The 15479-nt window shown below is 43.3% G+C and overlaps 1 protein-coding gene across 3 annotated transcripts in view; it reads left to right on the plus strand.

Annotated features, from left to right (window-relative positions):
- The first annotated feature begins 4531 nt into the window (after positions 1-4531).
- Positions 4532-15479, plus strand: part of HNRNPLL (heterogeneous nuclear ribonucleoprotein L like) — a 28440-nt gene continuing 17492 nt past the window's right edge. The window contains exons 1-3 of one of the 3 annotated variants that reach the window (XM_048935784.1): positions 4532-4867; positions 12380-12498; positions 13625-13862. In XM_048935784.1, coding sequence (XP_048791741.1) covers positions 4676-4867; positions 12380-12498; positions 13625-13862 — 549 coding nt within the window. In that variant the 5' untranslated portion in view covers positions 4532-4675. The remainder of the gene's footprint in view (positions 4868-12379; positions 12499-13624; positions 13863-15479) is intronic. The other 2 variants (XM_048935782.1, XM_048935783.1) reach the window with 2 other exon arrangements.

Here is a 15479-nt window from a genome sequence, read left to right on the forward strand (position 1 = left end):
TAACTGGTTTAAGTGGCTGCACCAGTCTGGGGAGAAAGCAAGCAGCAGCTGCACTTCTAAATAGTGTATGTGTGTGCATGTATATATATAGAAAAGCCACAGCAACAAACTGAAACGTGAAAATTTTACATCAGGCCATCCAAAAGGCAACAGGAGATCTACTTGTAGTAGATCTTTGTACTGGAGCATTTGAGTTTTACATTTTTAATTGCAATTTTTAAGTTACAAAAGAATTTTGTTTTTCCAAAACATGAGTAAACTTCTTTAACCATCAGACTCCAATCTGATACTTTAAGAAACAATAAATATAATATTTGTGATTGTTTTGAAAATGCTGGTAACATTAAAAGGCTTGTAGACTCTGCTATGCAAGGCAAGTCATTACTGACTGCTGGATCTGACCTGTACCACAGCTGCTTATTGACCCAAGTGCACATCCATGTTGGTGTTCAAGCCAGCGACAAACACGCTGAGCAGCAGTTTCTCTTGATAGTAACCAGTGTACTGCATGATTTGTGCTTCAGGTTTTTGTTCAAAATTCTTGCAATGAATGCCCCAAATTAGACATCTATAACCTGCCAGTGCATTGAAAAGAGAGAGGATTGCAGATGCTCTACAGCGTAGAGATAGCATGGATAAATCTAGATAAAATGACGCAAAAATAAAGCCAAAGATAAACGTTCTGGTTGTTCGTCCGGGCACTGCGGTGTTTTCCCCATCCCTCTGCAGCTGAGGCAGTGGTAACTTCCAGTGTGGGGAGTAGGCAGAGCACCAATTTCTTGCACTGTCGAGACTAAAACCAAGAAAGGGAACAAAACCCCTGCACATTCATGGCACAGCTGCAGATAATGAACACTGATGTAACTGTCCTCTGCACTATGTGCCAGAATTCACACTCAACCTGCGTGCTACATGCTTATCTTGAACACATAATTGAGTGAGTCTACCAACCTTCAGTGGGCTCTGAGGCTGTTGGCAAAGGATATGACTTGAAATGATCAGTATGTGAAAGCTACACTAAAGAGCGTCATTGGAAACGAGACTTTAAGCCTTGAAAGCAAGTCTAGCAGTGCAGATCTTTCCAGGAGCTGCCATCCACCCATGCAAGTCAAGACCCTATCATCCTTCAGGCTTTACTTCATCAGAGCAGCTGAGTTTTGACTGAGAAAAACTGCAGAATGGATCCTTCAGCAGCAGAGTCTCCCTCAGCACCACTGGGTGCTTCTATGGATGATAGTCACCAGCATCTCTTGTAAATCAGAGATATGAGCCCTGGAGGAGACACTTAATGGAGGCAAAAATATAAATGGGACCAAAAGAAGTAGGAAAAAACAAACCATGCTCAAGGCTATTTATTAAACAGAAAGATATGGAAGTGGCTTCTGACTCATAAGTTCCTTAAACTTGTAACTGCTGAAAATTACAAAGTGTACCTGAGAGCACTGACTCCATACATCCATTTTTTTTTTCCATTTTGCCATGCACACCCGCTGCTGGCAGCTCTTCAGGACAGGATACTGGCTTACCTGTGGTCTGACCCATTTTTCTGTCACCTCTTCTTGACTCAGTCGAAAAGCATAGATCATGTCTGAGTGTCATGTCACCCCTAAATCCTCAGCCCTGTATTGTGTGATGGCTTAAGCACTCACTTCAGCTTACATTTGAAAGCCATATCCAGACCATTTTCAGGAATCACCAGTTTGTTAACATTCCCCTACAAATGACATTATTGAATCAATGAATGTTAACTGTTTTTCACTTACGATCAAGCAAACAAAAACCTTTTCCCATTTTTCTTCTGGCTGTTACTTGCATTTCCATGGCACCTAAATACAGTAATCTTAGTAATGGATGTGTAATATATTAGTACAGTAAGAAACGTTGCTCACTATGATGAGCTAATAGCTTAATGCAATGCAAATTACAGCACAGGATGTAAGAAATACAAGCAGCAGAGAAGAGGAGAGGAGAGAAAATTGTACTGGTAAAAACATGTGCTTCCAAACTATGTTCATAATTAGGTGCTTTACATTCCTACAGGGCTTGAGGATTTTTCTTCATGTCATTGCTTTGGCCTTTATATAATTATGTGGTTGCACTTGGCTATGTGGTATAAGTAAATAACACTAATTGCTTTTCTTAGTTGAGGGTAGTGGACTGAAACCATGACTTCTGTTTATCAGCTCTGCGTAATAAAAATTGTATGAAACAAAACAAAACCATTTCAGACAGTATTGGCAGCTTTCCTCTATCTCTCTTTTGTACAAAAGGAGATCTGATAGAAAAATAACAGCAAAATCAGACTGCTGAGTCAGATACTTACAAACTTACATAACGGGGATGCATTTCCATATTTCCTCCTGTCTTTTGTATACTTGCAGCATGGAGGGAACGACTGAACCAAGTCTGCTCACAGTAGCTTAGTGCAGATGCTTCAATGTCGCAACTGAAACATGAAAAATATCTTAATATAACATCTCCATCATGGAATAATTAAATATGACATTAAGTCAGTGAAGCAGAATCTATGTACTGCATGGAAACATGCTGAAACTTCTCTCTGAACACTCAGTAAATACAGATTTTGTCCAACAGTAAGCCACTTCTTCATTTTCAGACAAATAATTATGAATACACCGGGGAAAAGCAAATTTAATTAGTACAAAAATTATCACAGCCTTTCAATGCCATTTTCTGACCGTAAGTCTGGTATGTTCTGTGATTTCTCGGGCTGTTATTTTTTGCAATGGTGTGGTGCAAACGTCTGCTAAAATCCACAGATTTAAGCACACAAAATTAATTTGCTTCATATGGCAAGTAAACTCTTGGGTCCAAAGTAGAAACATCAGTAGGGTAACATATGTTGAGTACTTAGAAATAAAACAAGTGCCAAGAAAAGTAAGTTTAATGTCATCACAGACACGATGTTACTCATTGTCTGCTTGAAGTCTGAAAAGATGTCTATACATCTTCAACCCTTTGGGCTGTATACCCTTGAAGTCGTAATGAATATTTTACAAGAAATTAAAACTAGGTACAACAAATACTGAAATAAAAGCACAAGTTAAGAAACAAAGAGAAAAAAACGAGAAGGTGGGACACATTGCAGGCAAAGTTAAATCAAATGTGTGTTTGTAGATGACTTAAATGACAGGACGAGGGGAAGTGGCTTTAAACTGGAAGAGGGTAGATTTAGACTAGATGTAAGGAAGACATTCTTTATTGCGAGAGTGGTGAGACACCGGCACTGGATGCCCAGAGGCTGTGGATGCCCCTCCTGCAGGCATTCAAGGCCAGGCTGGATGGGGCTGCGAGCAGCCTGGTCAGAGGGAGGCATCCTTGCCTATAGCAGGGGGTTGGAACGAGGTGGTCTTAAAGGTCCCTTCCAACACAAACCATTCTGTGATTCTATGATGCCTGAGGGATGCAGATTTGAGTCAGGTCGGGCAGAAAGAGAAACCAAACCTGGGCCTCTCACTTCTTGGAGTGTCTTTACCAGTAACTTCCAGGGTAGCAGAATGTTTAAACAGCAAACCATTTTCTTTCTTTTTCTAGCTTACAAGCTAGAAAACAACCATTTCAGCCCCACGCCCTTTCTCCATTGATGTGCTTCCTGCATGGCTCCACTCTGCGTTCACCTGGGCTTGGCAGCCCCAGCAGCATCACCTGCCACAGCCACAAAGCACCGTGAGCCACTTCAGCTGCCAAAGCCTTCTCCCTCCGTGAGGAAAACAGACCCGTAGACAGGTGTGCGCTGTGAGACACACCTTTGCAACGCCTCCACGAGAAATAACCCCGAGCAGAAGCTGTGGCCGCTTTGTGCCACTGCACGAGGCCACAGGCAGCACGGCAATACGTCGCTCCTGTTATAGGGGTAGTGCAAGGAACGAAGACCTCACGGACCGGCACGGGGCAGCAATCCGTGCGTTGTGAGCTCGTAGGGGAACGCTTGGTGTTACTCCTCACCTGAGGAACGAGGGGCCACGCCAGCCCGCACGGAGAGGCACGCGAGCTCTCTCTCTTTCTACGGGCAGGGGCTCGGTGCTGGGCGCAGACCATTTGCTGAGCAGGGAGCAGCCAGCGCTCCCAGTGACCTTGCAACTGGCGGGATGCCGTCCCCAGAAAAGCCGCGGTAGGAGACGCGGGATCATAACGGGAACCGCTCCTTCACCGCCCGCGAGGGAGACAAAGGCGGGCGAGGGCGGGAAGAGGCGGCCGCGCGAGGAGAGCGCGCGGAGGGGCCGTGAGCGCGGCGCGCGCCCCCGCGACTATTGCGCCACCCGGCGCCTCGCGCTCCCCCCGCCCTCCCTTATTCCCGGGCTCTCAGACATCAAAGAGCGATGGAGAGGAGCCGCGGGGGGCGGCACCGAGGAGCCTCGCCGTGAGGTGACGGGCACGCCCGCCCTCCAATCGCAGCGCGAACGGCGGCCGATGGGCGCGCTCGCTACCCAGTAGCCGAGGAGTCCTCGCTCCCTCCCCGGCTCGGAGCCAATCGCGGAGCCCCTGAGCGGCGGGGAGGCACGACCCGTTCCCGGGGCGGGGAGGGGGCGTGCGGGGGGACGGAGCGCAGAGCATCTTTGGCGCTCGCTGCCGCCGGGCTCCGTACCCGCTCCTCCTCCCTGTCGCGTGTGCGCCCTCCGCCAGGAGCCGGCCCGCTCCCACCCTCCTCCCGGCGATGTCGTCTCCGTCGTCCGGGGATCGGTATGAAGAAGAGGAGGAGGAGGACGGCGCCTACGAGAGCCAGGCCAAGCGGCTGAAGCCCAGCGCGGCCGCCGAGGAAGGCGAGATCGAGTACAGCGGCGCCGAGGAGAGCGAGAGCCGGCGGGACAAGGTTCCCCCGCAGCGCGGAGGCGGCTTTTCGGGCGGGGTGAGGGCTCCTTCCCTCCGCACGGCGGCGGGGAGCGGGGCGGGGGCGGGCGGCGGAGCCCCCTCCTCGTGGCGAGGCTTCGGGCCGCAGAGCGGGGCCTCCGGGCGCGGGGCGGCCTTCTGGGCGGCTTCCCTTCGTGCCCACCCGCGGCCTGCTGGAGGCCGTAGCCCGCCGGCCCTTTCCCCTGGGCACGGAGGCGCTTCCGGGGCGGGGGGTGCGCCGCTTTGCCCCGCTCTGAGGCGGTGGGCCGCCGGCTCGGGGCCGTGCTGCTGAGCCTGGGCTGCGAGGCGGGTTGTGGTGAAGCGCGGAGCTCGCCGCCGCTCCGTGGGCTGCTCGGTGCCTTTTCGGATATCGCCGGGATGAGTTTTGCGCTCGCCCTGTTGCTGAGTGTAACTATAGAAACGTGCGGCGGGGGAAGAAAGCGGGCGGAGGGTTCCTTTCGTCCGTCCGTTTGACCTTATTGTCTGGCTGCGCCGGGCTGTGAGGCTGATGGCGAGTGGCTGCCGCTCCCTTAAGTTCCCCCGTTTCTCCTGTCGCTTTCCCCCGCTGTGAGCCGGGCTGACGGACGCCTTAGTTCGGTGTGCTTGCTTTGCTGCGCTCTTTGTGTATTTGTATCAATCAAAGCAGTAAGCGAGACCCATCGATCTGGGCTAACGGGACTTCTGCGTCTAGCCTTTGATTTCTTACTCCACCGAATTGCCCGGATGATTTGAACCGTTTATTCAGTTCTCGATGGCACTTTGTTTCCTCCCTGAAAAGCAAGATCAACGAGAGCTTGATTCCATGACATTTAGAGTAGTTCTGTGTTATGATTTGGCTGAACGACGCTGCTTAACAATGGGATGAATTAGTAACAGATGAATTAGTGCCTTTGCTGTTACCATCTTTCCATCATCTGAACCTCTTTCTGGACTGCAGTCACCTGCTAAATGCGTAGAAAAGTTTCCTGGTGAACTGTAGTAAAGTTGCACCTTTTGGGATAACTGTTTTAAGTGTTATACCTTGTCACAAAGCATCAGCTATGGCCTTAGTAATGCATTCTTAGAGGATGCATCTGAATTAAATCCTTATGTTTGATAAGTTATCTTGACATTTCCTCATATAGGAGAGTTGGGCATCACGCACCATGTTTCAAACAGGGACAAGATACTCCTCTTACCTTTCTAAGTTGCCAGTTTGTTATTTTTAACTTTCCTTCATTTTGGCGTTGATTGTCTTTTTTTTTTAACTTTAGTATCTCAGTTTTTATGCTAGTTAATGCACAAGGCATACAGCCCTGCTAGGTAACAAGAGGATAAAGTATGTCTGTAACCTGACATTTTGGATTTTGGCTGTATTTCGTCAGCAAAGAGACTGAAACAAGTGTGTAGGAGGTCTAGAAGAGAAGGATTTTAGCGTGTTGTATCAGTTGCAGTGTGCCTCAAGAGGGTGCGTGGTCACAGACTCTTGACTCTCCTAATGCTCTGTGATGGTTTGTTGGCAAAGCTGTACTGATGAGCTATCTGGGGAGGCAGTACTGGGGTACAGCCTCTGTAAATGTCATCCTTCCAGATCTCACTCTCCCCCATAGAATGCTGCTGTAAGACCACCTCTATTCCTCACCCTGTCAACTCTCCAGTCACAGCTCTCCATGCTCCTCAGTGCTCAGATGAGACAATAGGAAGGAGCAGGGGGAGGCAGCAGTTTTCTGGGTAATAGAGATCGTACTAGGTTCTTAAGAGCAAACTGTAACATCAAGAGAATATGTGAAAAATGAACAACTGAGTGCTTTTGTTTGGAGTCTGTAAGAGCAAAATGCCAGTATCCATTCGTTAAAGTTAGTTCATGTGAACGTTAGTTTTTTTTTTCTTTAATTGGTTTCAAAAAAAGAAAATGTGCAGGAAATGGATTATTTTTATTCCCTAAGACATACCACCTTCATTTTGTTCCTGGATAAACGTTCCTAGCACATAAAAGTTAGTTTCGGTTCAAGGTGAAGACGTACAAGATAGGAGTAGGCTGAGGGATTAAGTGCAGGTATGCTGGATTGCTCAGAAAGAAGCAGAAAAAGAATATGTAAAGTGAAGGACAAAGATCAATATGGAATGGGGAATTAAGAGGGAGAAATGGGAAAATGGATAACTGGAGTAGGGAGAGTGGTTGGAGTCTGTTAGCCTCATGCTTTTCCTCTCTTACAGTGTCCTAAAATAATGGTGAATTGTCATCAGTTACATGCAGGTTGTGAGATAAAACCTGTTTCATAGTGGGACCTTTTAGTTATCCCCTTGGCATGATCTCCCTGCTGGGCTGTTTATTGTTATTGTTGTGATGTTTTCTTTCCTCTGGGATTGCCTTGTGAGTTGCGTAGTCCCTTACTGCCTCTAAGTTCTGTGTTTCTGCAAATGGGTGCCTAGAAGTCTTTCCTGATACACAGGTTACAGATGGGTAAGAATATATCTATATATTTGTTCTTCCTTTGCCTCTGTTCCCCACCAGTAATGATACTGCACAGAGTCAGGGGGGTGTGCTCCTTCCTATTGTCTCATCTGAGTGCTGAGGAGCACGGGAGAGCTGTGACTGGAGAGTTGACAGGGAGAGGAATAGAGGTGGTCTTACAGCAGCATTCTATGGAGAGTGAGATCTGGAAGGATGACATTTACAGAGGCTGTGCTGTGTGGTGGGGAGACCTGGGCAGAGGAGTCAGAACTGGGTTATAGCAGAGTCAGGACACAGGGAGAAAGTGGGGTGGGAATTAAGAGCTGTGTTGGAGGGTGGTTGGAGGGCCTCTCAGCTCTCTCGCTCATGTAAATTTCTTCCATTGGTTAGTGTTGTATTTAACTTCTTTTTTCTGGTAGCATTCATTTACCTCGCTGTCTCTTACATGCTTTATAGAAATACTGAAGAATAGGTAAGGATGATTGTTATGTTTGGGGAAGTGGGATGTGGTGTCAAAATACACAAACATAAAACCAGGTTCCTGCAAGGTTAGCTAGGATTGTGAACATGCAGCATCTGAGCTGCTCTGCTATAAGTTCGGGTGTGCAATGTTCTTGCTTTGCAGTGTAAGTGGGAAGCAACGCACCTCAGGAGTAAACTGCTTCATGTCTGTCACAGGCAGTAGCAGTGGCTAGATGGAAATGAGTTCAGAGCCTAGAAGTCCATTATGGAGCAATCTGAGTGTAAATCGTCCTTCTTCCTTTGTTCTCCATCACAAAGGCAACTAAAGCTAGTTCCTCTTCCAGCACCTCAGGTATTTGTTCCTCATAATTGTCTCCTCATAATGCTCCGTATTTGTTTTGTTTTAGGTTTTAAGAGATGTATTTGGATTGCCCTGAGCACAGGGGAAGATAAAGAATCATAGAGTTGTTGTTGAAGACTGTGCAGGAAATGCTGCATATACTTCAGAAAGCCTTTTCTCTATCACGCCACCTCCAATGGGCAGAGCTGAAATTACTGGGGAATGTGTTGTGTACCTTCACTTTCCCTTTACAGCGTGGTAACTGTGCAGCTGCGTTCGTAGTTAGGCATTGACAATGTTTTAGGCACTTACATACAGAATAAGCAACCTTTTGGGGCTCTTCCAATTGCAGTTTTAAATATAACAACTATTTCAGAGCATGTGAGGATGCAGTGAGGAAGAAGTTGTAAGTGTGTGTGATGTTCTGAATGATGAGAAACAAAATAGCAAGGTGTATAGGTATCTAGGGGAGAAAATGTGAAGGCGAATAGCATCCTTCTGCAGTAAAGAGAAAGAGAGATGGAAGCAGAGGAATAGTAAAGAAGCAGATGGTCCAAAAAAAGGTAATATGAGCTCTGGTGAATATATTGACTGGAAAGGTGTCTGGAGAAAGGATGCAGAACAGGTGTCTGTGCAAACAGTGCCAAGTTCTCTGATCTAGAATTAGTGAACAGAAGAGGCTTCATACAGCTAGAACCCTTCCTGACTTTCTTCCTTTCTGGAATAACAGAATCAAAATTTATTAGCAAGACGCCAGTGATATATTTGAAATGTTGCCTAGGAATATGTAGGTCAGTAAAGAAAAGATATATTAAAATGCTGCAGTTGTTCTTCAGAGCTTCCATTACAGTCACGTGTATATGAAATAACCAAGCACATGAGGCATGATGCAGTTATTCTAGGGCTTCCTTCTCTCTCTGGAAACACAGTTTCAGTGTTACCTGTTATGTTGGTAGTCTTTTTTTTTTCCAGGAATCCTTTTCTATTCTTGTTACTGGTCTTGAGCACTTAGAAGTCTGTTTCCATTACCTATTTAAGTACTACTTTTTCTGCCCGGCTAATGATTCTTTAAGAAACCGTTAGTGAGCTTTGAGAAGACATCCTGGGCAATATATATTTAGCAGGCACAGCAGTAACACGAGCTGGTGTGTTTCCTGGCTCTGTTGGAGGGCATCGTGCAGGGGTTAGGCATGGGGTTCCTGTGCCATTGGAAGAAGTAAGCAGGGGAGCACTGGTGTTGGCTCATCTGTGTTACATGCTCTGTAGCCACTCTCTGTGCCAGCTGTAGCATATATAGACTTCTCAGGATAGGGCGACTGCGAGACCTTAGTCAAAGTGCTGTGTTTCTTGTTTATGGAAAGGGAAGGTGGCAAGCAGTGGGATGAGTTCTGACTTTAGCCGTGGAGGTGCTTTACAGTGACGGATGTATTTGCGTTTTCATTTAGACTATTGACTTTATTTTTTCCTTTTAGGGGAAATCCAGGATTGTTCTAGATTTGCAACTTGGTAGCTACAAAACTTGTTTGATGATCATATGCACGTCTGCCCTCGTGAATGCTTTTTTGCACTCGAACATATGCCAGCAGCACATGTTGGTATCTTTCAGCAATATGCTGTGTGAATGTCAGTTTGTGACTTCCTGGCTTCAGGCTGACTTGTGCTTCATTGCTGCACTGCTGTTTGCTGCTTCTGGTCAGAGGCTATTCTGAGGAAAGCAGACTCCCACCGCTTTAGCCCTGTGTACCTTCACTGGCTTTGTCTAAACACTGTGATGAGGCAGTTACACAGAAATGCTATGCGGACAAGCCCTCAGCTCCATGGCAAGTGACTGAGATTTTACTACTATTTTTTTTTTTTTTTTAATAAAGCTTCATCCTTCTCAAGCTTTTGTGTAAGTTTCTACAATAGTGGCAGTGTTATGACTTATTCTTGCTTAATCTCCTACTGTACTTCATCCTAATAAATAATGCTTTCCATATAGCATTATGAGTGAAGGAGATTTTGCTTAGAATGCTAAATATCTTAACTATAAAAGGAAACAGAGATTGCATTTGCTGAAGGTTCTGAGAATCATTCCAGTTGCAGTAACGTGGACACTCCTGTATGTGCATGTAACTGATGTATAATGGATTCAGAAATGCAAGCGTAAAAGTAAATGTTTGTAATACTGTTAGAAAGCTTTGTATCATGATTAGGCAAGCTTCAATGCAAATACAAAGGAAAATGCTTGACAAGAAATGTGAACTAGAGCAGGAATTGAACTGGAAAGGGGACAGAGACATAACATACCATTAGGATGCATACTCTGAAGAACTTGGCTTGTCTGGGGGTGCTCATTCACTAAAGTAGCTCTTTCTAGTGAGCCTTTGTTTCAGTGAGAAAACCATTGCCTGTATTTACCATCTGATATGCAGTTAAATATTCTTAGGTACAATTTCTTGAATGTTAAAAGGAGAAGGAAAAAAAAAGAAGGAATGCATATTCATAGCGTTAACAGGGATCTTAATACAGTAACAAGTATGTGGGGCAATGAATAATTGATTTAATAACTTCTAAATAAAGTAAAGCTACTTGCTGTCTGAACATCTTAGAGCACTAGACTTTGCAGAAAAAAAATGGTAATTACTGTTTTCTCCTGAAGGGTTCTTCAGGTGCTTCTTTCAGCTTTTAAATTTATGCATGGGTAAAGAAGAGAGAAGTTGGGAATAAAAGTATGTGTGGAGCTTTGTTCCTTCAGCGATTCTCTGAGTACCTGCAGTTCAGAGTTTTAACCTTTCTTAATAATTTGATCACTGCTACCAGAGCTGGGGTGGTTAATTCAGGATTACATTATAACTACCACTCCTTGCGTTTACTCACAGTTGCCACAGTTCTTGTTCAAAGAAGTATGTTGCAAGTGAAAATGCTTTCATGGTGCAAATGACTCGGACATAAATGAAGATTTAAAAAATAGTGCAGCAGGTTGTTCTGAACGCTGACAACATCCCATGGCCTGCTTTATGGTTCACATGCTCAAAGGAAGGAGAAAATATGAGGAGAGCTCTGTATGGAACCCAGGAGTTAGATACAGGAGACTCAATTTGTAGTTACCTGGGAAAAGCTATTTCCTTTCCTTCTGTAGTTTAAAAAGATAGGGAAAGGAAGAATGTGTGTAGCATGCACTCAGCAGAGCTGAAAGCTCCTTTGTACTGCAGATGAGAATCTCTCTCGGCTTCCAGAAGGTGCTGTGCTTCTTACTACATAGAAGTGAAAATTCAACAAGACTTGTTAGATCAAACAAACACACTGACGTAGTGAATTCGTAAACAAGAACTTGACATTGCTGTTACGTGTGCTAAATCTGCATGTTACTAAGCACAGTGTATTTCATGCGGTCTTTATTATGTCTAGTCTTCCTTTGTGTATCTCTGTCATTATTGACTAATATTATTTTATCAATTTTTTTTTTCTCTTGGCTTAAAATAAACAAGGTGCGTTTCAGCCCTACTTCAGGCTTCACACAGAAGGATGGAGCTGATCCCTGCCTGTCTAAATGGTTCAGTTGCACAGAACTCACTGCAGCTCTACTAGCTCACTGAGAAACATTTACTGTGGCAATTCTGTGTGCCTGTGTACAAGGGCTGAAACCAGTTGAGGAAAATCAGCCTTGGGGTGAAAAGAAAGAGCGTGACCACCTGTACTGAAATAGAATCTTTTAAAAATATGTATCAAGAGCACTCGGAATTGCAAGGGATTGCTGGTTTGTTTCCAGTATTGGACTAAGCCGGCATTTGCTTGCACTGGAGGACGCTGACAACATCCCATGGCCTGCTTTATGGTCTGCACATGTTGGGAAAGTAACCAGTCTTGATTGAGTTTACTGATGGCCCTTGTTTGTTGCTGCCTTTTTGCTTTACTTCTTCAGGAAACAAGACTTGTCTCAGATGTCATAAGCAAACAGGAAGCATGTAAAAAATATTTTAGGTGTTGTGCATGTTGAAATATTTTCTGTTTGGAACAAGTAGGGTGGAAGACCTCCTTTAATCAAGTAAATTTTTTAGAATACACTTCTTTTATACTAGAAAAATCTTGCCTGTGTGAACGTGTTAACAAAGTCTGCAAATTATTTGAAGTAGGCTTCAGCAGTTGAACTCTGCAGTCTGTTTGGAAAGAAAAGTGGAATTGTTTAAAATGTACTTTGTACATTTAAATGGTTGCTTCTGGACCCAGTGTAGTGTCTGCCCAATAAGTTTAGCTAACAATATTGATGTTCCTTGTTCTGTACTGAATACTAAATGTTGTTTTGTTGTTGTTAGGATGCAGGGGGAAGTCATCACAAAGTCTCTGTTTCTCCTGTCGTCCACGTCCGAGGGCTGTGTGAATCAGTTGTGGAAGCAGATCTTGTGGAAGCTCTGGAAAAGTTTGGAACCATATGGTACGTCAAACATTGTGAAGCCACATCCCTCAACAAGTTGGAAGCATTATCTAAAAGTCACTCAGATCTCTTTAAATACATTGTGATAGCCACTTCAAGTCTTGGATTTAGTTACTAGCAAAGCAAACAACTTTCTAGCTTTGTGAAAATTCTCTTTTTGTACACGTGAGAAGTCTGGTTAAGCAGTTACCTTTTCTGTGTACCCTAGTACCTGCCGTCAGACTGCTAGTCTTAGCCTGAAGTGTGAACTGTAACAAAACTGAACTTCAGAACAGAATGAACCTTTTTCCACTGGTTTTATATGGGAGAACTGCTTATGACATGAGATGGTTATTCAGAGGGAGCCTCTTCTGTGTCAAAGCAGCTGTAAGCAGAGTAGTAGAGGTGAATTGGTAGAGCCAGTTTATTCTGAGTGCTTCATTTTAGAAAAATGCATTTCTTTTCAGTGATATGCTAGTATTGAAGTTTAAATGAGTTTTGGAGATAGTTCAGTGGTATTGTTCATTCTCTAAATATTCATCTAACTGAAGAGCACTTGCATTAATGTCTTAAAATAAAAATGAGGTGCCAAAAGCTTGTTCAGGTGTACAAGTAAATACATTTTAGCCTGAGAAGTTACCTTTTCCAAAAAAGAAATTTGCTGAAAAAAAAAGTTTGGTTAACTAGAATGCTTCTGTTTATTTCTTCCAAGGTAGTTTTGTGTCAGGAAAAGAATAAGCTTTTAAATTTCTTGGTTTAGTGTACAAAATTTAAATGTTTTCTGTAAATTGCATTTACTTTAATCCTTTACGTCATAAATAACTTAATGAGCTTTTTTAAAACTTGAAGTTGTAATCCTAGTAAATAATTACCTAATTATTGTGTTGGTTAAATGTTCTTGTCTATTATACATTTTCAAGACATTTTCAACTGCTCATTACTTACTTTTCTAACAGATGCATTTCTTTGCTTCATGTGAGTGCTTTAGAAACACGTGACTGGGCTTGGGAAGTGCAAGAGGGAAGACCTGGCTTCCTTGTATGTCCTTGTTTGGACTTGTGTAGAAAAGCAGAACGTATCGTATATGACTGTACTGAATTTCAGAGTAAGCATATGGGAGAGTTTACTGTATTATTTCTCTCCCCAGTTATGTCATGATGATGCCGTTTAAACGTCAGGCTCTGGTAGAGTTTGAAAAAGTAGAAAGTGCCAAGAAGTGTGTGACGTTTGCAGCAGATGAACCTGTGTACATTGCGGGGCAGCAAGCTTTTTTCAACTACTCGACAAGTAAAAGGATTACTCGGCCGGGGAACACCGACGACCCATCTGGTGGAAATAAAGTTCTCCTGTTGTCAATCCAGAATCCTCTCTACCCAATTACAGTGGTATGTTTCTCTTAATTTAATAATGTAACGCTTGGAAATGACAGTCTTTATTACATCATTTCCATTGTGTGCTATGAGGGCTGCTCCAAAAGTAATGCCTCTTATTTTATGACGTTGACTGACGGTGTCAGAGGCAGATGTTGGTGGTATGGCAGTAGAGGTTGAACCTTCTTGCCAATATCCCATTACATTTTGTTGCTGTGGAACAGATGGCAACAGAGGTGCGGTGTGATAAAATGGCGTATGGCATGGAAGAACAAATGGACCAATGGTGTAGAATTCCACCATGCTAAGGAAATTTATTGGCATTAATCAACACTTGTTAAATGTTTATGGAGACCAGACAGTGGATGTAAGCACAGTGTAGTGTAAGCACAGAGTAGTATACCACAGGTAGTGGTATATTTCAGTAGAAGTGACAGTAGTGATGGGTCACTTCTGCTGGCATGCGTTTCTGAGTGAAGCTCTTATTCACCACTGCATAAATGCACAGCTAATGGTGACTGTGTTGAAAAATAGTGTTTTGTAGCTGAGAACTTGCTCTATCAACTAGTGTTACTCTATTCTTCTTATCTGTTGTCGTATCTGTTTCAGTAAATAGGAGGGATTACTTTTGGAGCAACCTATATACTTGTTTAAATTCTATACTGTTAATCTTGAGTCAAGAATTAGTCATCTACCAAATCTTTATATCATCTTCACATAAGTATCATTCAGGTTCTGGAAAAAAATGTTTGTTAGTTTTTTTCCTATTGTTTTTAAGATGACTCAGTCCTGTTGTGCAGATATTTTGCAATACATTTAAAAACTTCAGTGGTCAAGATTTTGTAATGTTGCTACATACTTGAAAAATATTTCCGAATATGTTGCCATAACATCAGGAATGTTGTTATCTTTTAGGCCCTGAGGGGGGGTATGTTTAAATAGCAAGTCATTTTTTCCAGTAAGAAAGGGTTATTTTATTGCAGCCATTCATTCTTAAGTATTTTCTTTGCAGAAAGCTGAAACCTTGATCTGTTGATGATCAGCTCCAGTTTGGTGGAATCTTCCTCGCTTTTTATTTGGGCTGATGCATTTTATTTTCAGTATCTCTGGTCATACTATTTATATACAGTTCATTTTTTGTTTAACAATACTGTAATTAAGAACACAGAATATCTTTTCCATTGAATGTCTGCTTATATTTTTTCATAAAGACTTACAGCCTATGTTAAATTACACAGGAATATTTTGGGGGAGAAGGGGAGGCATGTCTCCTTAAGGCAGACTTGTTAAACTGTGGCATATACATAAGTTACTTAATCTACATGCAGATATTGGATAGTAGAGATCAGTCCAAGCATCTGGCTTGTGTGGAACCATGTAACTTCAGTATTAAATTCTGTTTTATGACCGTATATTATGTTACCAAATTGAGTGAAGCTTAACAATTCTGCAATTACTTAATCACAAACAATTGGTTCCATATCATGCTTTCTGCTTTGTTGTGTTGTGAATGTAGATAGGTTTTTGCCTACTGATTCATTTGTGGATGATGAATGTGCTTTCTTCTCAATGTTTTCTTTATAGAAAAGCATGGCAACGTATGACTTTATAATCAGGTTTAAAAATAGACCT

Source organism: Lagopus muta, chromosome 2, assembly GCF_023343835.1.
Source record: "Lagopus muta isolate bLagMut1 chromosome 2, bLagMut1 primary, whole genome shotgun sequence".
In the NCBI taxonomy this organism is placed as follows: domain Eukaryota; kingdom Metazoa; phylum Chordata; class Aves; order Galliformes; family Phasianidae; genus Lagopus; species Lagopus muta.